This window comes from Hippocampus comes, unplaced genomic scaffold, assembly GCF_001891065.2.
Source record: "Hippocampus comes isolate QL1 unplaced genomic scaffold, H_comes_QL1_v1.1 scaffold104, whole genome shotgun sequence".
NCBI lineage: Eukaryota > Metazoa > Chordata > Actinopteri > Syngnathiformes > Syngnathidae > Hippocampus > Hippocampus comes.
In genome coordinates this window covers 4,171,620-4,198,876 of record NW_017806072.1, presented here as the reverse complement: position 1 = coordinate 4,198,876, position 27,257 = coordinate 4,171,620, and the positions used below count along the sequence as shown (strand labels likewise).

The 27,257-nt window shown below is 41.9% G+C and overlaps 1 protein-coding gene across 1 annotated transcript in view; it reads right to left on the bottom strand.

Moving 5' to 3' along the window:
• Positions 1 to 20,895, bottom strand: part of LOC109530514 (neural-cadherin-like) — a 124,905-nt gene extending 104,010 nt beyond the window's left edge. Inside the window, exon 1 of the mRNA XM_019894331.1 lies at positions 19,694 to 20,895. Within this exon, the coding sequence (XP_019749890.1) occupies positions 19,694 to 20,687 (994 nt within the window). The 5' untranslated portion in view covers positions 20,688 to 20,895. The remainder of the gene's footprint in view (positions 1 to 19,693) is intronic.
• Positions 20,896 to 27,257: the final 6,362 nt, after the last annotated feature.

The window sequence follows — 27,257 nt, the reverse complement described above, 5'->3', positions numbered from 1 at the left end:
CAATATGTTACAAATTCTGCCAGGGGATGGAAACGCACGAGCGTAATTGTACATATAGCCAATCATACGTCTATTGATGTTCAGTTTCGTTACATTACAAAAAAAACAAAACTCAAAGATGGCAACAGAATTTTGAATTGTATTGAATGAATTTGATTTGACTGTGCTATTGATTACACGCAGATGTCGATACAACGACTAGGGTACTTAAATGTATATCACAATAAATAGTTCCGACGGCCTTCTGGACCGTTGCCTTGAGTAATTTTCTCAAACCGGACCTCCTTAAATTTTAGTTGACTACCCCTGGCCTATATAAAAGCAGCCAGATGCTTTTTGTTGGGGAAAAGGAATGGATGAGTGGCTGCAATGCCCTCCTCAGCTCACGCTTGCCCTGGGTTGGAGAGGGAAACATAGCTCGGAGAGATTCAGTGAAGCTCCAAATAAATAACTCCTATTTCCCCAAGGGATGAAGTGTAGGGAAGGACGCAGAGAATGATGCAGGATTAAGTTTGATGTTTACCAAGAGAAGAGAGGAGAAGAAATGGCAGTTGAAATCGGAGTTGAAACCATGATGCTCTCTTTTATTTCAGCCAGAAAGGTGCACTGCTCAAACAGGCTTTCATTCGGTCATTTGTCTCTATCAGCAGACATCTCATAGTGTTAGCGTGTGCCGGAGAAGCTATCTTTCTTTCTCTTTCTGGTTTGATGATGGAGAGGTAATTTCACTTTTGTGGCAGTGCGATTCTAATGCTGAGGTGGGCGAGCGCATGAAGGGATGGGAAAGAATACGTCTGGAAGGAAAACGCTGAGAAAAAGCCAGCCTCCACATTGGCTGTCACTTACAGAATCAACAGCTATGACTTAGAATTGTTCTTGCAAATAAAAGATTTGTTTAAATTCCCGTGATCTTAAAAATGCATTTAGATGAGGTTAATAGATTATCTCATAATCTTCATCAGCATCATCATCATCACAATCATGGGTGCACATAAGCGGTGCGCCGATGCACGTGAGCGCTGCAATATAAATAATGCCCTCCAGTTCAAGTCTGTCACCGTTCTTTTGCGCAATAGATTAATGGAGCTCAAACACTCACTTTGACTGCGGTCAGGATATACAGCCTCAATTCGAAGTCAAGTCAGCCACCACAACGATTGCTTGAGAAGGCCAAATTCAAAATAAACGCTAAGTAAGGCCTTGCTATCCATGTACACTCCCCCTTGTTTTGACTGTAATTTGAAATTAACCCCCTCGCAGTGTGTTGAAATGGATATGAAAAACCGTTGGTGTAGCGGCTGGCTTGAGTAGGCTATCTTCTGTGCTAACTCCATTCACAATTAGAGAGAGCCACTGGCGAAACATTTATCTCCGTGTCTCTGTGCCGCGGCTCCACCAGTCTGTCCAAATAAATCCTTGCGGTTTGTTGTCCAAAAAAAAGATTGGGGGCTGGATCGCTTCCCTGGAGAAGCGTACTAAACTCAGAAGGAGGTAGCCAATTAACCATGCGACTCAGTCGTGTTAGATATTAATGTATTTTCATAAAAGAGTAAATTGTTTTGTTTTAAGCTGCCATTGTGTAGTCCTAGTCTGTTGTTAGAATTAGGAAATAAAAAGTGAAGACTGAAAAAAAAAACAATTATTCAGTGACTGTATATTATAATGACATATCTATACTTATTAATGATATATCTTGCCCAGATGTGCCGCAAGTCCTCCGTGAGGTCGTTGGTTCGGGAAAAAAAAAATGTGCACCAAAAAATGCATGCGCACTACTGATAATAATCTTTGACTAGGGACGTAAACGATATCGAAACGTCACAGTATGACATTATCACAATATGACCCTCATGATCCGGTAATTATCATCATATTGTGGTGAGGTTGGTGATAGAAAAAAGCTTGCAATACTGTGTAAAAATGCATGAAAAAAAGCTCATGATATTGGGAGGAAAAAAAAGTAAGACTGTGCTTTTGAACATACTGTAGCAGTGACAAAGAAAATGCTTGGCCATTCATTTTATTGCCATGTGTCATTGTCAATGTAGTTCACATGCTGTGTTAGGCTTAAGCAGGGGAAAAAATGTGCACCGGCATATATATAGATATCTATATATAGATATCTATATCTATATCTATATATAGATATAGATACATACACACACACACATACATATATATATATATTTTTTTTTTTTTTTTAACGGAGATGTGCTGCTTTTTACATCGTAACATGACGATGCCGATATTGTGTTAATTTTTATATTTCAATATCACCATTATCGTCATGTCCCTATCGTTGACTGACGGTGTGTCATATTTTTCTCATTGAAGTGTCTGCAGTATTGCCCGCCAAAAGCAATTTTCCAGCCCATTTACATTTTTTGTCGATGGAGGAGTGGTGGGGTACTGTGGATTCCCCACCCCATGGGCAACTACCTTCGAACACCTCCGCTCAGGGCACAATCATGCTCAAATGGGATGCGGTGCAAGTGTTAATGCTCCAAATGGAAAGTAACGCAAGAGTATTTCTCGGCAGATGTGCCGTTCTGCAACTGTGTTTGACTGTAAAACTGACCGAGGAAGGACATCATCCAGCAAGTTGACACCATCCACTCTGATGAAGCGTTGTATTTGTCGAGGGAATTTAAATGGTCGGTACGCTGACTTTGCCAAATGCTGTGGTACCCCAGGATATCAGAGCAGGTTCCACAGAGCACCCCACTGAATGACAAAGCATTTGGCGGTGTCAGCCAGGCCCAAAATCTTTTAGAGACCCATCTTCTTCACTGGAGTGTGAAATTATTTTAGCTCCCTGCTCATTATAGGATTTTAGAATGCATTATAGTTAGGGCTTTTATGGAGTGCCGCAGCATTAATTCAATTTGCCCCATTCACGCTTTCGTATTATCACGCTCGGTTCACGCTACAGGGGGAGGAAGTCGCTGAGCAGTGCACGCTGGCCTTATCTCTAAAGGATATAAACTACACTACCCAGCTCAATCAGCGGCTCCTCTCACCATTCATCCACCATTCCTCTTCCTTTCCTCCACATGTCGTTTCCCGTGGCAGCCTCCATCTCTCCTTCAATCCTCTATCTCTCCCTTCATTTCCCTCTGAGCCGATGATTGATGGAGGTTGTCCTCAAAGCCCTTTCGAGATCTTTCCATAGAAACATAAACAGGCACGCAAACACAAACACACACACAGACGCAAACACACACACACACACACACACACACACACACACACACACACACGCACAGGCCGAAGCTACGACCAAGCGAAAGGAGCCACACACGTTCAATAGGAAACAACGTTCGAATGAGACAGAGCGGATCTATCACTGTAACCAGAACTTTGTTCTTTGTTTGCTCAGTGCACGAGCACCCCCAACACTATATGTGCTGTTGTGCAAATGCGCACTTGTGGGCCGAACACTGCAAACGCATCGGAGTGCAGCAGCAGCGGGAGTGCAGACTGACAGCGTTGCTCCAACTTAAATACTGCGTGCTTGCATGAATGCACTGTGACAAATCGCACAGGAACACGGTTTATCCATTGTCCGCGCTTGGCTATAGAGTACACAAAACATGTTGCACCCTATTTAAGTTGCATGCATTATGCTTTACATCGGCATGTGACTGATGTGCGGCTTATAGGAAATGGCAGAGGAGGAGGCGAGGATGAGGATAAAGTCCTCATTTAGACAACTAATCCAGTGAGCAGCCTGTGCTGTGAGGACCATCATCTCCTGTCATTAGCGGCCAGCAAGATTAAACAAGATCAATGTTTATGACCCCATCTGCACGAGGCAAATGTACTATTAAAATTGCAGGATAATTCAATCTGTGATTATCTGTCATCATAACTATAGCTACGCCCGATAATATTGAACACACAGTATGTCGGTGAGAGCAACTTAATCAACTTGAACAGGACCAAATCTATGATCGCGTACCTACGTCCTGATGCAGGACATAATCTCACTTTTTTTTTTTCACGGAATGGCCGTCATTCAAAGTAAAGTTCACATTCTCATTACACTCATTTCAAAATATTCCGGCAAACTTGGTGACTTATTTGCAACAGTGAGCGCATAATTACTCCACAACGGGAGGCGCTTTTTGGAACAGAGCTTCCATTTAATGCACGGCAGGCAAAAAGGATGATCATCAGAACCAAGACGTGCATATTTGTGGATGAATTACTGAAATCATTTAGCGTGTTGTAGCAGAAAGGGCAGCGGTAATTATGAGTCATTAATGTGCGAATAAATAAAAAACTGGTCAGATTCCAACACTTCAGAGTGAATTACATGGCAAGTTTAAAAGCTTGCTCTTTTCTTCATCCCCTTTTGCTTTGTTTCATTTCGAGTAAAAGAGCTTAAGCAGCAGGCTCTGTCCTCAGCTTCAGGTCTTGATCGTTAATGTGGGGCATCGGCGCGTGTCTATGTGTTTCTACGGCATGGCTGGCATGGCTAACGACACAGTGGTATCCCACTTCCATCCTTCTCAGCACATCACAGGGCCGTACAGACCATATGGTGTGATTGGATCACAGAATTAAAGCCCTACCCTGTCCAAGCAGAGCAGCAGAAAACCACTGATGTTCACTGGGTAAGATCTGACACAAATTTGAAGCTGAGTTCAAGTACTACAAAAAAAAAAAAAAAAAGCCTACACAGACGTGATAGAGACGGGAACATAAAAGTCAAACAAACTTTGACCACCTTTTATTTCAACACATCACATTGTGTATTCCACTGCTCACTTATATGTAGTCAAACTGCTTTTAACAAGTATCCGAATGATGAAGAACATGCTGTCCTCTAGATGTTGTTCATCAGCTCTGAGAGGGCCTACATTATGTCTGCTTCGAACACATGCGCTGCTCTAATCAGCAGTCATCTGGCTGCGAGGGAGCAGCAGGCAGTGTTTCTCTAACCCAAAATGGATTAAATTGCTGGGCCGAGAGATGGACGTCATCTTCAAACACAATCCTTTTTGCTTTCTTTATTGTGTGTCTGATTATCAGTCAGTAGACTTTAGTAAGAGTCTTGATCCTCTCTCTGCAAAGGCAGTTTTATCTGTTCAACAAAAGCTGCGTCACTGTGGAGCAATTTAATATCACGCAATTAGGGCACTTTGGCTATTCCTGCACTTTCTGTACTTTCCTCTTCGGCAACATTTAGAGCATGTCAAATGTTACTGCGTTAAGAACATCCTTGGTCAAAGTTCAAAAGGAAAACCTTTCAAAATGTCTGAGTCTCTGGGTTTCAACACCCGGCCTCTGGCCCCCTGAGAACAGAGCACCAACCACTCTCAAGCTCAGTTAATTGGACCTTGGGGTAGGAAAGGTTGCGAAATACAACACCAAATAGATAAATAAGCACAACATATACTGACACAAGCTTCAATTTGCCATCAGTGCTTTCTGGCTAAAAGGCTGGGCAGAGTGGTTGATTCATTGGGGTGCTTAAGGATGGTCCTCTCGGCTCACGGACTCATGCGCACCTCGATCAGACTTTGTGAAGTGACAGCAACAGTCTGTCACAGCCCGTTCTGTGACATACAAATTGTTGTTTAAAATGTTGTTTTGTGAGTGGAGGCAAAACAGCTCCCACTTTAATCAATACCGCAAAATCAATGCGGCTCCACTGGGAAATGCCACCGAAATGCCGTCCAGCGAGCAAAGGTAAAGCAAAAGAAAAGTTATATATGAAAAGAATAAACAAAGGGTGTCGAGGGGACATTCTGTCGGTGAAATGAACTTCATTGTTTTGTTGTTTACATATCTTTCCAATTGGGAAACTAAGGATGCAAGATATAGGGACATTGGGTCACAATTAAGGAATCGGCTCAATCACTGTCTCCCTTTAACCCCAACATATGTTCAAATTAATAGAATGACATTTCGCCATGTAGGAAGAACTTAATAGAAAATGAGCGTGTTGTGCTCATTTGTCACGCAGGTCCAAAACAGTTTGCAAAAATGCATTGAGCGCTGATAGGAGGTCGGCAAGAATTCCGCAGGAGAGCACCTGCCTCCTTGCTTTTCCTGTAGCAGACAACGTGTGTGATAATGGGCATCAATAATGTAGACTTGCATGTAGCCATGGGTGTCCTCAGCTGGCGTATTGTATGCCCACTCACCTCTCCTCGAGTATCTCACGCACACACAGAGACGTGTAATTGATTATTTGGGGCTCATGCTGAGGTCCCTGCAGTAATGAGATGTGCATTGCTCAAGCAAACAGTGGCAGACATACTCGCTCATTCAACATCTGCAGCATTAGCCAACTGACCCTGCTTTGACATCCGCATGCACGAACATTTTTTTCTTTCTTATCCTATTTTGCTTTGACAGATTAACCACTCTGATATGCCACTCCGGTATCCCGACCATGTCATGCTAATTTCGTAGGCAGGTGTTCAGTTTCTGTTGTTGTGGGGGTGTCAAAAGCATCAAGTACTCACACTAATTGTACCTTGCAAAAAAATACTGAGTACATTGCAATTTTGTGTGATAACAATGCTACTTGTCTCTGAATTGTAAATTAGAAGAAGAAAATTCTTCTTGTTCCAGATGGGTGAGCTGTGAACACTTGAAAATGCAATACTATGAAACCTCAAATCTCGACTGCCTTCAAGCTTGTAAAAAAAGTACCACTGTCAGTGCCGTGCAGATCAAAGACTGTAACTTGTTGATATCTGCAACGCAAGGTGTACTACACTTCCTCATTCATCATTGCAGTTAAAAGGTTTATGTCGTGTTTTATTGTTTCTAACTTGCTGATATCTTACTCGTCTTTTTTTTTTTTTAAAGGTTATTAAAAAGTGAATAAACTGCGATTGGCTGGCAACTGATTCAGGGTGTCCCCCGCCTACTGCCCGAAGACAGCTGGGATAGGCTCCAGCACCCCCCGCGACCCTAGTGAGGATCAAGCGGTTCGGAAGGTGAAAAAAAAGTGAATAAAAGTTATATGGTGGCAACGGTTTTCTTGATTGCTCTATTATTATTCTCAGAGGAAATCTTTTGTAATCCTTTGACAGTAAATCGGCAGTTGACCAGCATCGCAGAGTGGACCGGATTTCACTGAAAGGGACAGTGTGTTAAAAATTCCTGCTAACATGACATCTTAGTGAATGGTCCCTCACACTTTTCCAAAGGGCATGAACGTATTCCTCTCAACATGCCCACAACATGACGATTGAGACAAATTATATAGAGTAGCACACATGCCCTTTGCCTGCGATACAAAACGGTGTTATCCTACCCTCATCTGCTCTGTACATGCACACCCTATCCCTCCCCGCCACCACAGTAGTTTGTCTCTTCTGCCCTCTGAGCAATTTAAGATTATGTTTCACCGAGCTGATCTCACATCAGTCCCATACACCTGCTCCCCGACTAATCGGGCTGCCCTTTCCTTATCGCCTTCTCCAGAATTCACATTCACTCTCCTTTTCGCTTTAAAACCTTCCATGCATTTCTCATTCCCCCAGGTGGGTCCACCTTTGCCTTGCGTAACCTTTCTCTGTCTTGAGGTCACGATCTGCGACTATGCAGTCAACAGTTAAATGTTGGCCTTTCGATGCCCTGAATAGCTCTGTCTTGTCATTTTGTCACTTTACATCTATTCTCTGTGGTCATTGTGCTGTGTTCTTTTCAGCAAAGTTTGGTCGATGTTAGCTGTTTGGTGCAATTTCTTTCTGCTGGAATGAACACAGAAATTGATAGGCACTGACTTTTTGTCATTTCAAAACCAATTTAAAATGAATTAAATTTGTTGAAGGTTCAACAAATTTAACTAAAGCAAAGGATGACTAATGCCATTGCCACAAGTTATGAGGCTATGCGACAGCGAACATGGCAACAAATCGAGTAAGTCTTGATGTGCTTTGTGCAACTAATGGTGCCCATGTAGAAGTGTATTAAAAGAGGTAAAAAAAACAAAACTTTAATAAACGCTGAATACAATATAACAAATCTGAATAAAATATCGAATCAATTTCATTTTTAATAAATTTTTGAAACGGTAAAGAGACTTTATGGACACCCTGTATAATTGAACTTTGAAGACTTTAAAGATCCTGACAGACCAAATCGAGATGAAACAGGAAGCTGTTTGCTGGAAATGATCATTTGTATGTCTGGAGCTGAAAGTGGAGCTGTGGTCGTCGGTTGGATGCCAGAGTAGGAGTTATGTGCTCCCTCTTACGAGTACCAGTCAAGAGGTGAGCAGCAGCATTCTGGACCAACTGGAGACGCTAAATGGAGGATTGGCTGACTCCAAAGTAAAGTGTATTACAGTAATCCAGCCGGGATTTTACGAAGGCATGAATTACTGTTTCAAAATTCTCATGAGAAAGAAGAGGTTTTACTTTAGCGAGCTGCCAAAAGATGAAAAAAGCTGGATTTAACAACAGCACCAATTTGCCTACTAATTGGTCTACTTTTAAAATATTAGAAAAATATATATCTATTATCTAATATAAACTGCATCCAAACGTGTTTTTGTTGACACTGGTTGTATTAAAGCAAGCTTGCAATAGCTCACGGAACCTATTTTCTGAGATGCCATGACAGCTAATGCGTGCAGCCATATTGCAGGCAAAGGCGGATCCGTGACTTGAAAGCCGTCTCTACATGTCCGTCTCCCCAATTGAACGTGGCATTTACTTGCTCAGATTCTGGTGAATCGGAGTCATTCTCGCAATTTCCAGAGTCAATACTGACAGAAGAGCTTTCAATTGGTCACTGATGAAGCCTGTTTTGCTGACTCTGTGTATATATCCAATAAACTGTAACACTCAGATGAGCGTGCCTGTGATGCAAGTCAGGTTACATCTTTTCTGTTTAAATTAATTTATTCATTGATTAATAAATGAATGAAAGAATGAATTGATATCTGAATCTGGACTGCCTGGCAGTCAATTTTTTTTTTTTAAGTTTGGGACGACCTTTTCTACGACAGCTTACTAGGGTCATTGAACAAGAAAAAAAATAGGAAAAAACAGATTTACATCTATTGGCAATTGATCTGCCATATCAATCAAGAGCAACTGCTGTGTGCAATGGTTGACCCAGTCGATGAATTAACGTCACATCCATTCGCAACATGGCACCATGTATTAAAATGAACCATGGGGAATATGTGGGTAAATACAAGATTCGGCACAAAAATGTCAACATCAGGTATTTATCAGATTTTATAATTTTCCACATTAATAGCTGGAAATGGGCCACCAGGGGTACACTTTAAGTGGCTGTTTTCTTGTTAGGTCCTATTAAGGTAAATAATGTGTTTGATTTCACATGAGGATCTGAAGTCTGAAATGAAGTTTTGTTGTGAGTGTTCAGGTATTTTATTTTTTCAGAAAATTTAATTCAAATTTGTATGGCTCATGGAGCCATCAACATTGAGGGTCCAACCGTTCTTTCGGGGTCTGTTTGTTTTTGTATAAACATAATTTCAACTGAACCAGGGCATCCATCAATGTGCAATTGTACGGGTAAAAAAATAAACCCTTGAGTGTCCCCATCATTAAATTATGTAAATGCAGCTGCCTTGCCGGAGGAGTATATGCAGGTCTGCTCTCCGGATCATAACCTGCATGAATATAAGTGCAATATGACACAAATACATCATACAAACTAATAATTTAATAACAATGAATTATTTGTAGCACTTTTTGAGACACGGTTGCAAAGTGCAAGACAGTATATAAAACATTGTATCATAAAACAGCAGAGAATGAACACATGGTTAGAGATACGGAGCAGATTTACGTGAAAAAGAAAAATATGGGTTTGAGCTGATATTCCTTTGCTCTAAATATAGTTTGTTGTTGCTTTGATTTGAGGAATACAATAAACCCTTTAAAGTCACCTTTGTGGTCGTATCATTTGGAATAGGGTCACCCACTTAGGTTTTTTTTTTTTTCTGAAAAATATGTCACCCTAAAGTTCAGAGACTTAGATTCAAGTAAAGCACAATTTCCATGTCCATTTTTTTTTTTTTTTTTTACCTGTCCTTTTCGGCTGCCTGGTCATGCAGAATGGGGGTTCTGAATGCATCTTTTCTCTCTCTCTCTCTCTCTCTCTCTCTCTCAATTTCTCTCTCTCTCTCTCTCCCTGTGTGCTCTGCCAGCTCCACCAAGGCACCCATTACCAGACCCCACGAGGAGGACACAGGGACCAAACGCCTCCCCTTTCCATTAGTACCTCACGATCACCATCGCCACCCAGACCACAGAAGAGCCTGCAGTCCCCATTCGCCACCGGGAATGTTCCTTGTCTCTCCTTTTCTTATTACTGTCTCCTTCATTCCACCGCTCTTCCTCTCTGCTCTATTCTGCCATTCATTGCAGCGTCATTAAAAAGGTAAATGTGAATAAAAAATGATATTTCCTTTGTCATGTAGTGGTTGTATGCTACCAACAGGCTTGTATACATCAGTATTTTTTTACACTCTCCAAAAAAAAGGGATTCATTTTGTTTTTTTCTTAAATTACTTTAGTTGTTGATATTTCTATCCATCGACAGTCTTGTTTTCATTTCCTTTCATATCACAGGGGCAAATAATGTGTGAGAGGGTGAGAAGAAAACAAGATCAAAGAAAGCATGAAGCATGCTAGCAGTCAGAAAGGAGGTGGGAGCGTGAAACAGAGAGAGGGAGTGGAGAGACAACCCTTCTAACGAAACGGGTCAGCAGTAATCCTCCCTTTCATGCACCCGGGGTAAATACAATTGTTTGGTGGCTCTATTTTGAGTTAGCTCTGCTATTTTGGGTCTATGTTCTGTGCAAACGATCATCGTAATTGTCCAATTTTCAAATCATACTAAAACATAAACACATAATATATTGAGAGGGTGCGCAAAACATCTGGATAACAGGATAATATTGTAAAAACAATATAAACACACACACACACACACACACATACACACACACACACACACACACACACACACACACACACACACACACACACACACTGACACATATTTGTTATCTACGTGGGACCACGAAACCTGAATTGCAATGTGACTTGTGTCATCAGGTGGTTTGACCGCAACTATACCCTGCCAGATTCGGGAGCCATTAGAGACTTTGTGGGTCCATACTTTTTTTTTTTTTCTCAGATTTCCTGCGCCCTTGGTTCAATATGGCTTCTAAACCATAACATACCGTAACATATTCTTTCTTAGTGGAAAATAACAAGATTTTATGAGGGAACGACCAAAGAAAAGAGTCCCCACCAGAGCAAATCTGAAGTGCCGCCCTCAGTGGGTCTGCGCAATCCTACAGTGGAAGAAGTGCTCACTCCCTTGCCACCAAACAGCACTAAACCGGGTTGTTGTGAGTCATGAGTCATGGCCTACTTCCATTGCTTTTACCTGTTTTTCTCACATTATAGAGACTGTAGCACGATATGATCATACTCCCAATGGATTTGTGGTATAGTGATGTTGCAGTTTGCAGGCAAACATGTCCACCAAGTTCACAGCGGATGTCGACACTCGACAAATTGCAAATGGACAAATGCAAATGTGTGTTTCGCTCGGTCAAAAAATTCCAAAATTTCAAAATCAGCTTAATGAATCCAGCTGTTGTGACAACCATAGCTATTATCTTATCTTATTTCAGATATATTACCTTCAAGGAGCACGCGGACCAGTTTAATCAATTGTACTCACTGTAAGTGATCGATAATGACACAAACCTGCAGTATATTAATAGGTAAAGATATTGAACAAATGTCAGTGATACATAACTAGTGCATCAATGGCAAAACTCTTATTCTTATCACATTCTGGGGGAACAGATTTTTAGTATATGCAGGATGGTAGATGGGAAATATTTTTTCTGGATAAAATATGTGCTTAGAACTACAGTAACTGACAAAATCTAACATTATTCTTTTAACTTCATAAGTCAACAGAATACGAAGTGTGTTGATTAATCACTTTCCTGTCGAGTCATTGGGCCGATGAAGAATGTAATGTAAAGTATGTTATTGAGGATGTGTCCCTCCCATACGAACTCATCTGTACTGCCCCAGAACACAGTACGCACAGCAAACTCATCAGCTTTTCCAAATGCACATGGGGCTCTATTTTTGTGACCAATGCAAATCTGGCGCGACGCGGTGCATGGCGGAAGTCTGCATGGATGCGAGTTAGACCGGGTGTTGGTTATTTCAACATAGCCACCTACATTCATCACCAATCGAATCAATTCCCTTTAAATGTGGCACACTCCTATCTTGAATGGAGACAACGCAGAAAAGAATACAGCAATCTGCCCGTGACCAGAGCATTGTCACTTGCATTTGGCAGGTGTGGCCCGCTGTTGTCATATATATGAATGAAATAAAATCCATAAAATCCACCCATTGGTCTGCCTGTGCCCTCTTCAAATTCACCAAAATCATGTTAGCCGCAACATTATTGAGACATAGTCCGAGCAGGCATAACTTGAGACCTACTTCTGCCCTCCAAATTGTTGTTTCACCAGCCGTATCTTCAACAACAAACCCTCGCTACGCTGGCATGCCCGGGATAGCACAAAACAGCCTGCCAAACAAGCAAACAGACGCTGCATGCCATTTTTTGGACCACTTAAACAAGAAGCAGGCTTAACATTATCCAGAAGAGCAAATGTTTTGCAGTGATGCATATAAACAGAACAGTGTCACTATTTTCATGCGTGTTAGAAAGCATTGTTGAAAAAACACAAATACAATAATAAGTAAAGTAGTCAGGTGATGGGTAATAAAAATGTTAATGTCAAGGAAGAATAGGGTCTGACTGGAATGTCATCAACGGTAGGCGCGCATGTTAAAAAGAGTGATTTGTTATATGGGAATATGTTGACTGAATGTAAAAGGAAACAACAATAATTCCCTCCTTTCTGAGCCCTGGGTCCTTACATATTGGACTATTTGTAAGGTCAGCACGCAGGAAGTGTTACTTGACTTGAATATTTTTCAAACTGATGGCGAAGCGCCCCTGTTTGGCATTCAGCATGTGGCTTGGAGCTGCACCGACCATTTTGAACTAGCACGAGTTCAGTAGACGATGCAACACATCGGGCCTTGTTGCAAAGAACTTCTTCGGTCAGTTGACCAAATCAAACTACATTCATAAGTCATCAGAGGCAGATGCATGGATGGAAAGTATCCTTCTCCTCTGGCTCCACAGATACCTCAAAATGCCATCCATACATAAAAATGGTATGTGTGTAAATTTTGATTTGTCACTCAGGTGTTACCTTCAAAGGTACTGATTGCTTGGAAACATTTGTGTCCTCAAGTGTGAGCTGTGCCAGAGAACTCTCAGGAAGGCACATTAGCTCGAGAAGAATAGATAAAAAAAAAAAAAAAAAAACATGAAATAAACTGCGCTAATGGATGGATTTACATAACTAGTGCATCAATGGCAAAACTCTTATTCTTATCACATTCTGGGGGAACAGATTTTTAGTATATGCAGGATGGTAGATGGGAAATATTTTTTCTGGATAAAATATGTGCTTAGAACTACAGTAACTGACAAAATCTAACATTATTCTTTTAACTTCATAAGTCAACAGAATACGAAGTGTGTTGATTAATCACTTTCCTGTCGAGTCATTGGGCCGATGAAGAATGTAATGTAAAGTATGTTATTGAGGATGTGTCCCTCCCATACGAACTCATCTGTACTGCCCCAGAACACAGTACGCACAGCAAACTCATCAGCTTTTCCAAATGCACATGGGGCTCTATTTTTGTGACCAATGCAAATCTGGCGCGACGCGGTGCATGGCGGAAGTCTGCATGGATGCGAGTTAGACCGGGTGTTGGTTATTTCAACATAGCCACCTACATTCATCACCAATCGAATCAATTCCCTTTAAATGTGGCACACTCCTATCTTGAATGGAGACAACGCAGAAAAGAATACAGCAATCTGCCCGTGACCAGAGCATTGTCACTTGCATTTGGCAGGTGTGGCCCGCTGTTGTCATATATATGAATGAAATAAAATCCATAAAATCCACCCATTGGTCTGCCTGTGCCCTCTTCAAATTCACCAAAATCATGTTAGCCGCAACATTATTGAGACATAGTCCGAGCAGGCATAACTTGAGACCTACTTCTGCCCTCCAAATTGTTGTTTCACCAGCCGTATCTTCAACAACAAACCCTCGCTACGCTGGCATGCCCGGGATAGCACAAAACAGCCTGCCAAACAAGCAAACAGACGCTGCATGCCATTTTTTGGACCACTTAAACAAGAAGCAGGCTTAACATTATCCAGAAGAGCAAATGTTTTGCAGTGATGCATATAAACAGAACAGTGTCACTATTTTCATGCGTGTTAGAAAGCATTGTTGAAAAAACACAAATACAATAATAAGTAAAGTAGTCAGGTGATGGGTAATAAAAATGTTAATGTCAAGGAAGAATAGGGTCTGACTGGAATGTCATCAACGGTAGGCGCGCATGTTAAAAAGAGTGATTTGTTATATGGGAATATGTTGACTGAATGTAAAAGGAAACAACAATAATTCCCTCCTTTCTGAGCCCTGGGTCCTTACATATTGGACTATTTGTAAGGTCAGCACGCAGGAAGTGTTACTTGACTTGAATATTTTTCAAACTGATGGCGAAGCGCCCCTGTTTGGCATTCAGCATGTGGCTTGGAGCTGCACCGACCATTTTGAACTAGCACGAGTTCAGTAGACGATGCAACACATCGGGCCTTGTTGCAAAGAACTTCTTCGGTCAGTTGACCAAATCAAACTACATTCATAAGTCATCAGAGGCAGATGCATGGATGGAAAGTATCCTTCTCCTCTGGCTCCACAGATACCTCAAAATGCCATCCATACATAAAAATGGTATGTGTGTAAATTTTGATTTGTCACTCAGGTGTTACCTTCAAAGGTACTGATTGCTTGGAAACATTTGTGTCCTCAAGTGTGAGCTGTGCCAGAGAACTCTCAGGAAGGCACATTAGCTCGAGAAGAATAGATAAAAAAAAAAAAAAAAAAAACATGAAATAAACTGCGCTAATGGATGGATTTGTCCAATGAGTTTTGAAATTGTTGATGAATACATTTCAACCATAATAACAAAGACATTATCTAAGTGCCAAAATACAAATCAGGTAAGGGAGAACGCTTCAATCATACATCTGTGAGCAAGGATTTGGGAGGAGACATTGCGGAAGAAAAGGCCTATCCTCCCCATCAGGATTCTGTGTGGAAATCTGTAGTAAGCATAAAGGACATGTCGGGCCTTTGATCAAGAAGGGAGAGTTACCTGAGAGGAAGAGATCAAATGGAGGAAGGTATTTGAGTGTCTCTCCGGCTAAAGCGGCTTATTTCGTCTATGCATCTGTGACAAGATATTGTCAGGAATCCACCTAGTTCTTCATCCCCCCCCCCCCCAAAAAAAAAAATCTCCAGACACCACCATGCAAAAAAAGGGACTCAATCAAGTATGCAATTATAATCCCGCACACACTGCGCAATGAAACAGCAGCAGACAATTCAAATGAAAACAAGGTCCAATGTTTCTTGCAGTGCGCAGCACAATTACAATTTGTTTTGTCTTCTTTTCTCTATTCTCCTCAACGTCACCTGCTGCAACATGTAAAAGAAGAGCGATATGAGCAACATGTGAGCCCCACCTTTCCAGCTCTAATTTGAGGGGTTGTCAGACTGTGGCAGTGCGATTTCAAATCCCTCAGCCAAGAGAGTGAACGAGAGGAGGATTAGAGGGGTAATGCCAGTAGATGAGAGCAGGAGGGCCACAGTGGTGTGCCACTCTGCAAGGATTAGCTCCCAAAACTACTTCACAGTCACCAACTACTGCATGTCAATCAACCACATAAGCCGCCCAGTCAACCAAAGACTCCTCAACATCAAATCCATCTCCAAGCAATAAATGGATGGATGACTTCATTGAAATATCTGGAAAATGGGTTGCAGGAGAGATTATCAATAAAGACCTTATTTTACAAAATTGCCTTATTCACACTAAAATTATAGATTATATTGCCATGGTAGTTTAGTCACACGCTGAATCACAACCAACATGTTACACACGAGTGAGGGGAAATATGCATTCCCGCTCCTCCTCCAAAAGTGCACAAAATGTCACGGCAATCTAATGCGAGACAGGACAGCGTCATAGTAACTGATATATAGTACAGAACCTGGGGGGACCGAGCCTTCTCTGTCTCCTACTGTAGGATTTAGTCCCACTCCACCTCAGCCAGAATTCTGCCTCCCACAGATTGGCAGGTGCCCATGTGCCAGCTGTGCACATTAATCCAATTTACCAATACTCCCAATCTCAACGTGTCGTGTGAAGCACACCTGTCCCAGGACTCAATTTCTTACTATCCAATCTCTACTTTATATGGCCATGGGCAAGTTTAAAGAGACCTGCACAAGACTGCATTGAAATGCAAAACGATCTGCGAAGCTTGGTGAGAAGGTAACAACTAATTGCAGCATTATTTAAAAGTGGGTTTTCATTGCACGGTGTCCGGGCTCTCCCTTAGAGATAGGGTGAGCCAGGATGGACACAGAGGCAAGCCGCTGCTCCTTCATGTCGAGAGGAGCCAGATGAGGTGCCTCATGTATTAGTTAGGATGTGTCCTGGACGCCTCCCTCGTCAGGTGTTCCGGGCATAAACCACCAGCATGATGGAGAAACTCTTGTTAGCAAACAGGAACTTGCTAACCTCCTTTACACAAAATGATCATTGATTGCTTTCGATTTAGAGTTCCATACAAGAGCTTGCCTTGTGAATTGAGGACGATCATGAAAAAGTTGAGGGCACAGCCTCAAAGTACACTGAAGAAGCTTGTTCATGGTCTGAAGGCACTTACGACCTCAGTCACCAAGAAAGCAGTTGGTAACACACTGAGCCATAAAAGCGTGGAATTTTGCAGTGGCTGCAAAGCCCCCTTGTTCCGAGAGGCAATGCAGAGGCCTGCCTCAAGTTTGCCGGTGAACACCCATATGACTCAGAGAAGGCTTGGGAGAAAGAGCTGTGGTCAGATGAGACCGAAGTTGAGCTATTTGGCATCAATCAGACATGCTGTGTTTGGTGGAGGCCAAAATCTGAGTATGACCCAAATAACACCATCCCCACAGTCAAACATGGAGGTGGAAGCATGTTTTTAGTCTATTTCTGCAAAGGGTACAGAGTGACTTAGCTCATAGAGGGGCCATTGAATGGAGCCATTTGCTGTAAAATATTGCTTTAAAATCTCATTTCTGGTGTCGTGAATAGAGCCTCCAGCATGACAATGACCCAAAATACACTGCTAGGGCAACAAAAGGGGTGGTCAAGAAGAAGAATATTGAGCTCAAGGAATAGTCATCCTCCAGATCTACAGTGAAATAGAAAACCTGCAGAGCCAGTGGAAGCTTCCATTTTCCAGGCAGCAGCAGAGAAACTTGAAGGAATTGGAGAGTTTCGGTCGTGTGAACAAAATCACTCATGTACTATGTGCCAACCTTGTGACCATCTAGAGGATCTTCATCGCTGTGTTTGCGAACAATATATAACAATCACAGTACATACTTATTCCACTCAACAAAATGCACAATATTTTTCAACTTTTATATTGTTTTTCATCGCTAGTGATCTCTATAATTGTCATCTATTTTAGAATCAGGAGCCTATAACTACAGGCAATCAACAACCATATTATGCAAAACTGTGAATTCCTTTGAAGTGAGCACATTTATTCTGCATAAAAAGAAAAAGGATTTTCCCTACTGTATATACAGTGATTGGCGACAGAGTTTCTTACATCTGCTGAATCTAATGATGCACTGCAAAAGCATTCCTTTGACTTTGGATAGTTTGAAAATGCACACAGGTTGGAGAGAATTCAAATGTGGTATAGACTGAATATATATTTTCCACTTCTCCACAAAAATTGTTTGTCCCGTTTCAATTAGTGCAACCGATGAAGCTAAAATAGCTAACCATCCATCCATCCATCCATCCATCCATCCAACAAGTTTGTTTTCCTCATTACTGTCATGGGAGAAGCTGGGGCCTATCCCAGTTGACTTTGGCCAAAAGGCAGTGACACCCTGTACTGGTCACCAGTAATTCGAAAGGAACATTTGAAAACTTTCTCAGTGTAGATAAATAAAGGATGTAGAAAACAAATGTATTATTTATTTATACAATCAAGCTTCAGAAAATGTTTTAATGTAGCCATTATTTTATTTTCAGTAAATTCTTGCTGAACCATTTTGACAAGGAGGAAGGAATTTCATTTCATTCACCTTTTTTACCTGCAGTATATTTGGCTTCTTTGAAAAGTAAGAACAAAAAAACTATTTTATAAAATTTCTGTTAATAAATCCAAATAAATATTGATAATTTGTCATCTTAATCAATAAATGACTGTCGCTGTGTGTCGTGAATGTGTACGTGTGTTCGTGTGTCTGAGTGTGTTTTTGTGTGTGTGCAGGTATGAGAATGCACAGCTTTACAACCTCATTAAATACACTCATGCTGAAAACACTTTAATTTCAGCAACTTGAGTATATTAAAAGTGGTTCGAAGGGACCTCTGGCAATGCCATACCACAGTCACCAAATGGTGCCCCAGGGCACCATTGAGCTCCGAAGGATCACAAAAGTAACTTATTCTAAAAATAGCTTACTGGTGTAAAGACATTGTGATTTCTTATAAATGTTGTCAAAGTGCTAATTTGAAAATGGAAACATTTGCAGTGAGGGTTGCATATTATTTACGTGTTAACGAGCTTCTTAAATAATTGTTGAAAATTATCGTGAGGCATCATTAACATGATTTGTGTCTTCACATAGATTTTCATCTTAATTGTTAATAGTGACATATTATTCAAAGTAGTTTGGGCGAATATGGTTTTTCTGAAGTGGATATAATGGTACTAAAGCCACAATAACTGACATGCCTCCTTTTAATGTTCTACACCACTTGTGGCTAACTTTGGGCTAGGCGTGGAGTACACCCTGGACTGGTCAATCACAGGCCATAATGACGGCCACATTCACATTCACACCTGTGGTCAACTTGGAGACATTATGCATGTTTCATAGGGGGAAGCAAGCGTAGAAAACCCATGCAAGCGATAGAAGATTAAAAGAATGTGCTCATATGAGTGGGTTTTGTGCTTACATGTGGAGATCAGAGTGGTAGGTTTCTGTTATTTGTTGGGTGGATTTTGTATTTTTGTTGGTTGCTTTTATCTCTCTCTTAAAAGCACTTCATATTGCATTTTTAATGCATGAAACGTGCCATACAAATACAAGTAAACTTTTGATTTGATTTGAAAAGATGGCACAGAAAGAGATTCAAACCCTGAACGGCCAGACCTCAGTGTAATGCAAATAAATATTACATTATTAAAAATGATTACATTAATTCCGCTTAGCTGAAGCAATGAGGTTAAAGTTTAAGACACACCTGTGAAATGAAACCTTCCTGCTTTGACAGTTCTTTGTGCATCTGATGGGCATGCCAAGTATTTCAAGGGACTCATCAAGATATGCATAGTGAGCATTCAGTGTGGCACACAACATCAATACAAGAAATCATATAAAACAGCAGAAAGAGACGGGCTGCATGATGTATCTTAAGTGGGGATTGGTAATAGTGCAATATTTGCATACCTCGTTTATCCTGAATCTTAACAGTGAGCTCCACAAAGGGTTCTGACTCCCTATCCAGCCTTCTGGTGATGGTGATATCTCCACTGTCGCGACCCACGGACACAGGGGAGCCCTGTGAATCCGGATAGATGAGATCAAAGCTGGCCGATTGGAACCTGTTGGGACTCAGGCTCGTTATGACCGAGCCGATGTTGGCATCTTCAGACACGTTGAGGGAGACGAAAGCCGCCGGGTGAAGTGACGCTCTCGGCGCGCGCCTGGGCCTCTCTCGACCCGCGTTCTGCAGCCACCTGCGCGGGGAAAAGGTGATCACCACGCATTTGCTGCTCAGCGCAGGCCATCCGTGATCCGTAGCAAAAATAGAGACTTCGACTGCGGATTGGAGCCCCAGAATGGAGTCGAGCAGCAAAACTTGGCCGGTCTTGGGGACGACATAAAAAGTGCCATTTTGGGGCAGTGAAGTGTATGTCAAGTCTGCGTTCTTGCCACTGTCTGCATCAACAGCTTTCACCCTGTAAACAACACTTCGAATAGCAGTGGTGTCGTCTAAAGTTATGTGCACGGCTTCTGGTTGACAGAAAGTCGGCTCGTTATCGTTTGTGTCCAAAACGTTTACTTTTACCGAAGCTACATCCACAAGCGCAGAGTCTGGCGCGCAGGTGTGGCAGCACAACGCGATTCTCAGTAGGTATTCTGAGCGCAGCTCCCGGTCCAGGACCCTGGAAGTTTTTAACAATATATTCCCCCGCTTGTGGTGGGCGAAAGCGCGGAAATCCTGGCTGCCGTCGCCGTATACTTTGAGGTGCATTCCCGGCACCGGGCACCATTTTTGCGCGTTGATGCGCTTCACCGGGATGCTCAGTCCGTTCACTTTCGAAGCCGCGGGTGAGTTCTCAAAAATATGGCCGTGAAAGAAAGGCAGTCGCTGCGATGTTTCGTGTCCAGCCGCTGGCGTCAAAAGGCAAAACAGGAACACGAAAACAGCCCAAATCATCTTGGTGGCAAGTTATATAAAAGCTGCCTCCAAGAGCTTCAGGGGGGTGGACAGAAAATTAAGAAGAGAAAAAAAGATTCACCCTCATATTTAAATATAATCCTTCCTGGAGAAACCTTGAAGTTAAAGCTTTTGCATGCTGAGGGGTTCGTGTGTTGGCCCCACGCAGCACGGCGTTGTGCAGACGGTCCACAGCGCTGCAGGCTGTTGGCTGTGCTCAGATACAGCTTTCAGAACCCACAGCGCCGGACAGCGCCAAGCGGTGGGGAGGAGGGGGAGGAGGATAAACGGGGGAGGGGGCTCAAAGAGGGGGGGCGTGCTGCTGGAGTGAGTGGGGGGAAGCTGCTCCTCTGCGTGCCCCACCCTGCATGATGGTCACCAGCACCATTCTCCTTGCCAGTACACAAGTAGTTAAAAAAAAAAAGCCTCGCCATGCACTCGTGTCACAAATCCGCCCTGAGATTAAAATGTTCTCGACAGAGGGAAAAATCACTCAGACTGTCACGGATGAGCAAGTCGAGCAAACACATATGTTCTTGTAAAGAGCTGTCTGGACTTCCAACATTGCCCTAAATTGGTTCGCTGCTCCTTGCTCTAGAATAGTCTCTATTAAATCTTGTGAACCTATTGTTTGTGTTCATGCACTGTTCTTATTTGAAACTATATGCATAAAAAAGTGAAGGAGGAATAGAATTTTCACAGAGGCCAAATCAACAGTTTGATTCATCCACAATATGAACAAATGTCAAGAATATTTGGACGAAAGTAAACAGGACTGTATACGGAGGGTTTACAAAAAAAAAAGTGCAAAGCACTGGTAACATTAAAGAACAGGAAAATCTGATTATTTTTGCCAGACAAAGTAATTGCTTTCCGTACACTGCATATGGCTTGTTTCATAATTTTTGTGCTCGTGTACTGTCCATCTTATTTTCCCTCACAGGCTTTCTGACCAGGGGTTCAGGTGTTCAGGCACTCCCATTACACACCAGGCGCCGCCTGGCTCACTACCCTTTACAGTCCCGTAATTTCCTGCCCTGTCCTCTTGGCTACTTATTGTGTCACTTGCTCACAGGATGTTGCACTGCCTTCCCCGGTCCACAATATGTTCTGTCATAAAAGGCATATCAGAGCTTCTGCATGACCAAGCAGCCAAACACAACAGGTTTAAATAATAATAAGATTTTGCCATGAAAACATTTTTGAGGATGTGCCTGCATGCTGACAGAAGGAGTCAACTCAAGTTTATTTATCTGGCGCTTTCACAACGGCCATGGCTGTAACAGGAAACATAAAATAATAATAATACAATCATAAATAAACAATATAGCGCCTTCCAAGAGGAAATTTCGTATATATCTGTCTGGCTTGATGTGTCAGGTCTGTTATGTGATAAAATAATCTCTGCAAGGCTGAAGGGTAAAGTTTAGATCATGATGAATTGGGCCATGAGGTATGGCTTGGAGACGGTGGCACTGAAGAGCAAGAACGGGAAGCAGTGCTGGAGGTGGCTGAAATGAAGATGTTGAGATTTTCTTCAGGAGTGACCAGGTAGGACGGGATTAGAAATGAGTTCATCAGAGGGACAGCCATGGTTAGATGTTTTGAGGACAAAGTTAGAGAGAACAGACGTCATGATTTGGACGAATCCAGAGGAACGATAGCAATTATATTGATAGAAGGGTGAAGAGGATGGAGCTGCCAGGCAAGAGAGCGCCTCAGAGAAGATTGATAAATGCATTAAGGGAAGACACAAAGGCAGTTGGTTCTTTTAAGGAGAAATATGAAGATAGCCTTAGATGAAAAAGAACGATTCACTGTGGCGACATCTAACGGGACAAGCCAAAGGCAGCTGTACGTAAATGAGAGAGGGGAAGGATTGCAACACCATTGAGCAGCATGAAGGCGCCTGGATCACCGATTTCGCGATCACAGCGTGCATGACGTCAGTTACATTTCCTAAAAGCTGAGTTTGAAAGTGAACCGTAGTTTTCTAACAGGCAACAGTATGGTTTGGTATGCTACGATATAGCAGGGTTTAAAATGAATGATTTTGTATCACAGTTTGTGAGTCGAAATGCACATTTTGCATCTCCTTAAAACACATTGAAAAGCATGACGTCAGAACATCTCTGCCTTGCACACCAACTCAGGCTCTTTCCCTGCCAGAGAGGTGAAATTCCACATCCCTCAAGCTAGCGTTCTGTAGCCGGGGATCAGACGCTGCCCAGTTCTGTATGCACCCAACTCCACCTGCAGGCCTGGCTCCAGAGGGAGCCCGCCGTAACCCACGTCTGGACAAGGGAAAACTCAATCCATTTTTTTGTATTCATCATAAGGAGTTTCTGAGCTGCCCATGGTGTGGTCCCTCACCCAGGACCCTGCCAGGGCCATAAAGCCCCAGACAACTTAGCTCCTAGCATCATTGGGACTTTCAAACCCGTTCATCATGATAAGCTGACGGTTCGTGGAGGGGTATTCACAATGCGAACCTAAGAAACAAAAAAATATGAAAAAGGAGAAAGCAATTGTTCATTTGTTGTATTGTGATATTATTATTGTTTTATAAAACCCTTTCGTCAGGTTGCTGCAATTAAGCTGCGATTAAAATGCAGAAAACGGCTACTCAAGTGGGTAGTTGCTCCTCAACTAAAGTTACTGATTAGCAAAACTAATCCTCAAACAATATAAGTAAAAATATTTTGAGCCTTGTATGGTTATGGTATGGTATATGGATCGTGACATTCAGCCAAATGCTGTAATACTTTATAGCGAAGTTATAAAATGATCAAAACATTCTAAAAACACAATAAAGACATTGAATCCTTAAATGGTCAGTGACCAGTTAATTTATGTCTGTTAAGTGCGAACAGTCTGATTTGGGCTTTTAACAGCCAGTCTGTAAAAGCACTGAAGACATTTGGACAGGCTGCTACATCTCCACAGACACTGAAAATGGTTGAAAAGAAATATAATGAACTAGATGAATAAATATGGAGTCCGTTCCATTTGTCTACATTATATTTCAGTGTGTTTGTAGGAAGGTTTTTGTCCATTTGTTTGGGTGAAGATTTGCAAGGTTGCAGTGCCTTCGTCCAATTCATAAAGCAGAATGGAAGCAGAATCTCTTGCTAGGAGATTTACATCTCACACTGAGCCCTATTGATTAAAAAGTGTTTCAGAAGACTTCTTTCCTCAGAGTGTATGTTTACATCCGATGCACAGTTGCTGTTCATTTACTCGTGTATTACAACTGCCCAAAGCACTGCATCAATGTGTCTCACTCAAAAAGAAAGTTCCCGAGATGACAAGTCATATATCCTAAGTGTAAATATTACATAGCACAAAGTGTCAGATGAGGGGAATGTTGAATTGGAAATCACAGAGGCCCGTCTGTGAGTCTGACATATCCTGTCTTGCTACTTGACACACACACAGATCAATATTTATATGCTTTGACTGTGGAGCGTTGTATGGCATATGTATGCACGTCGATTCCATACCAAAGTTCGACTTCATCTGTATTCTTTGTGAATATTCATCAAAGGGTTGGGTGAAAACTCCATATCAATTTAAAGGCGCAATCCATCACCGTAATTTTAGTAGAATCCGCTATCAGTAGCAAATTGTTATTTTCAAGGCAATAACCAGAAGTGAGCCCCTAGATATTTCTGCATCGCAGGCAGCAGCTGGAGCACAAAACTCATGTTGGTGCATCACTGCGGCCTTTTACATGGAGCAAGCTGTGTGGAATGTCACCGCAGCACAATAGCCATCCCACCTCCGTTGGTGTTTTTACAAGCGCTGGCCTGTGGATGAAAAGAACTGCAATAACCACTGGGTGAAATATGACAGAGGACCAATTGATGGGAGATAACCACAAGGCTTCGGCGGTACTGTCATACTAACTTCAAATAGTGGAAAAGCATCTAAATCAGTGTGGAATCAGTTCCTCTCAAACTTTTCTTTGAACTATTCAATGAATGCAAATCAGACCATATCTATTTTTTTCTTTTTTTTTTTATCTCAGCAGTAGCCAAAGTCTAATTCAATTACAAGGTTTGACCAGAGAGTCAGGGGTGATTTACTTGAGAGCTATCAGAGTTGAAAGACCAACATGAACACAAGAACCATAAAGCCTTAATGATTTTTTTTTCTTTTAAGATGGAACACATGAAGCGGCCTCATCATCCGTCTTTTCTAACAGATAAAGAAGCGCTCAGGGGCGTAAGGCGAATATACTGGTGAGAGCAGCGCATAAACATAAAAAAAAGCTTCATGCTACCTTCATTAATAATTGACCAAATCTATTTCCTTCACTCAAACTAAGACAAACAATTCAAGTCCAAGTTGTAGTGAAAAAAACTACATGCTGCCCTGTATTCAGACATAAGGGTCGAGACTCCAGTTATGTAACAACCATGTATTATTACAGGTACTTCATGAGGATTTTACACAAAAAGTGGTATCAATGAATATAAAGAAATTGTGGACCATGTGTAAAGAGCTCTCGTTCACTTGCTGTCTGGAGATGTATCGCCTATTTAACACTCAAAGCCTGAACTGAAACATTAGTTTTGTTTGTACTGTACTAGGCCATTGTCACTCAATTTTACCAATAAAATTTGCTGATTTTGTGGCTAATATGATGTGATATTCAATAAAAACCTGATACATACTTATTTACATATATGTACGTACAGACATGTCATGCCATTACACAATGGCACACAAAAATCTCACATATTTTTAGTAAGGCATTGGTAGGTTTTTGCAGATTAGATTGGCCATCAATCAAACAAAATCACACCATTGTTTCTTTAGCTTTTTAATGTGATACAGGTAAAAATTCAACACTAGTATTTCTTGAACACATAATAGCGAGGATGATCAAATAAAACACATACGGTATATTTTAATTTTGAGTGGGTGGGCACTGGCGTCTTGATAGGTGGGCGCGGCCCCCTGTGGCCCATCCATATTGACGGTTGTGCCTACAATTCACCGAAAAGAAAGTTACCTTCACAAAATTCAGGGTGAGATTGTCATAAATGATTACTGGAGAATGGTAGGAAATGTCAAATGATATGTAAAAGTATGCGGCTTTGATTTTCTTGTTTCAAGTAATTCAGTAGCCAGGTAACAGTGGATATTTGAAACAGTCAACCACGCATCCCCCTTCAAGGAGTCATTTCTGGCACCATCAAAATGCTGACAAGAGCAGCAACACTGAAGTGATCATTGTAGTGTTCTTGCGTATATGAGTCCCTCAGGATATCTCTCATCAGATCCTCAGGCAAAAAGCAGTTAAGGAGCTAGATAAATATAAAGACATCTCTCCAATGTATTAGGTACGGCTAATTAGATTTGATCTGTGATCCCCCGAAGGCTTCTACCACCCACCATAGTATTTAAACTGTGCTCGAGTCGAAAACAGCAGCATTATGAATTATGGAGCAATGTGTGCAACCTGGTTCAAAATGAACTTGCACAAATAATCATCCAGTGCAGCAAGATGTTCTCAAAGTGTCAGATGTGGCACAAAAACCACATCCAAGCCAGACCACCTCATTGTTGTGCGTGTATTTATGCTTTTTGGAAATAGCACGTTGAATAGAACCAGGACTGTATTTTGATTGCTTGAACGCCGTAAATAAAATAAAAAGGAAACAGGTATGAAAGTAATAAGTCCAAAAGGAGTGTATGAATGCAGTGTGTTATGTTGAGAGAAAACACACTTTCAGGGTCACTTGATTTAAAAGGATGTCCAAATGGCTGGAAATCAAATACCACAAATTTCTTTTACGGTCCTTTGTTTCCCATCAATGTAGTGCTTTATATTCAAAGGTAAAGGTGATAACATTGAAAAGGGAGATTTTAAACACACTGAAGTCAAGAGAGAACAAATGTCTATTGTTGTGGTGGACCTGCAGCATCGCAATCATTCACACATGCGACCAAGCACATTCCCACCCCTCATTAGCTGTGGTTAAACCATGGTTCCAACTGTCTGCGTCTCATTTAGCTTTAAATTTCTTTGCAGAGAATTGTCAGGGATGAGTTGGTGTTGCTGGCATTAAAATTGATCCCCTGCGTGTTTGGAGAGGGAGGGGCATTGCAATTTATTTTAGATGTTGATATTCTGCAAGTTAAAGTGTCCAGAACAGTCCACCATCGTGGACTCTCTCTCTCTCTCTCTCTCTCTCTCTCTCTCTCTCTCTCTCTCTCTCTCTCTCTTTCTCTCTCTGTATACATACACCGTATATATATCCATCCATCCATCAATTTTCCGATCCGCTTCATCCTCACAAGGGTTGCGGGGGGGTTCTGGACGCTGAACCGGTTGCCAGCCAATCGCAGGGCACACAGAGACGAACAAGCATCCACGCTCACAGTCGCACCTAGGGACAATGTAGAGTGTTCAATCAGCCTGCCATGCATGTTTTTGGAATATAGGAAGAAACCGGAGTACCCGGACAAAACCCATGCAGGCACGTGGAGAACATGGAAACTCCACACAGGAAGGCCGGAGCTGGAATCGAACCCTGCACCTCACCACTGTGAGGTCAC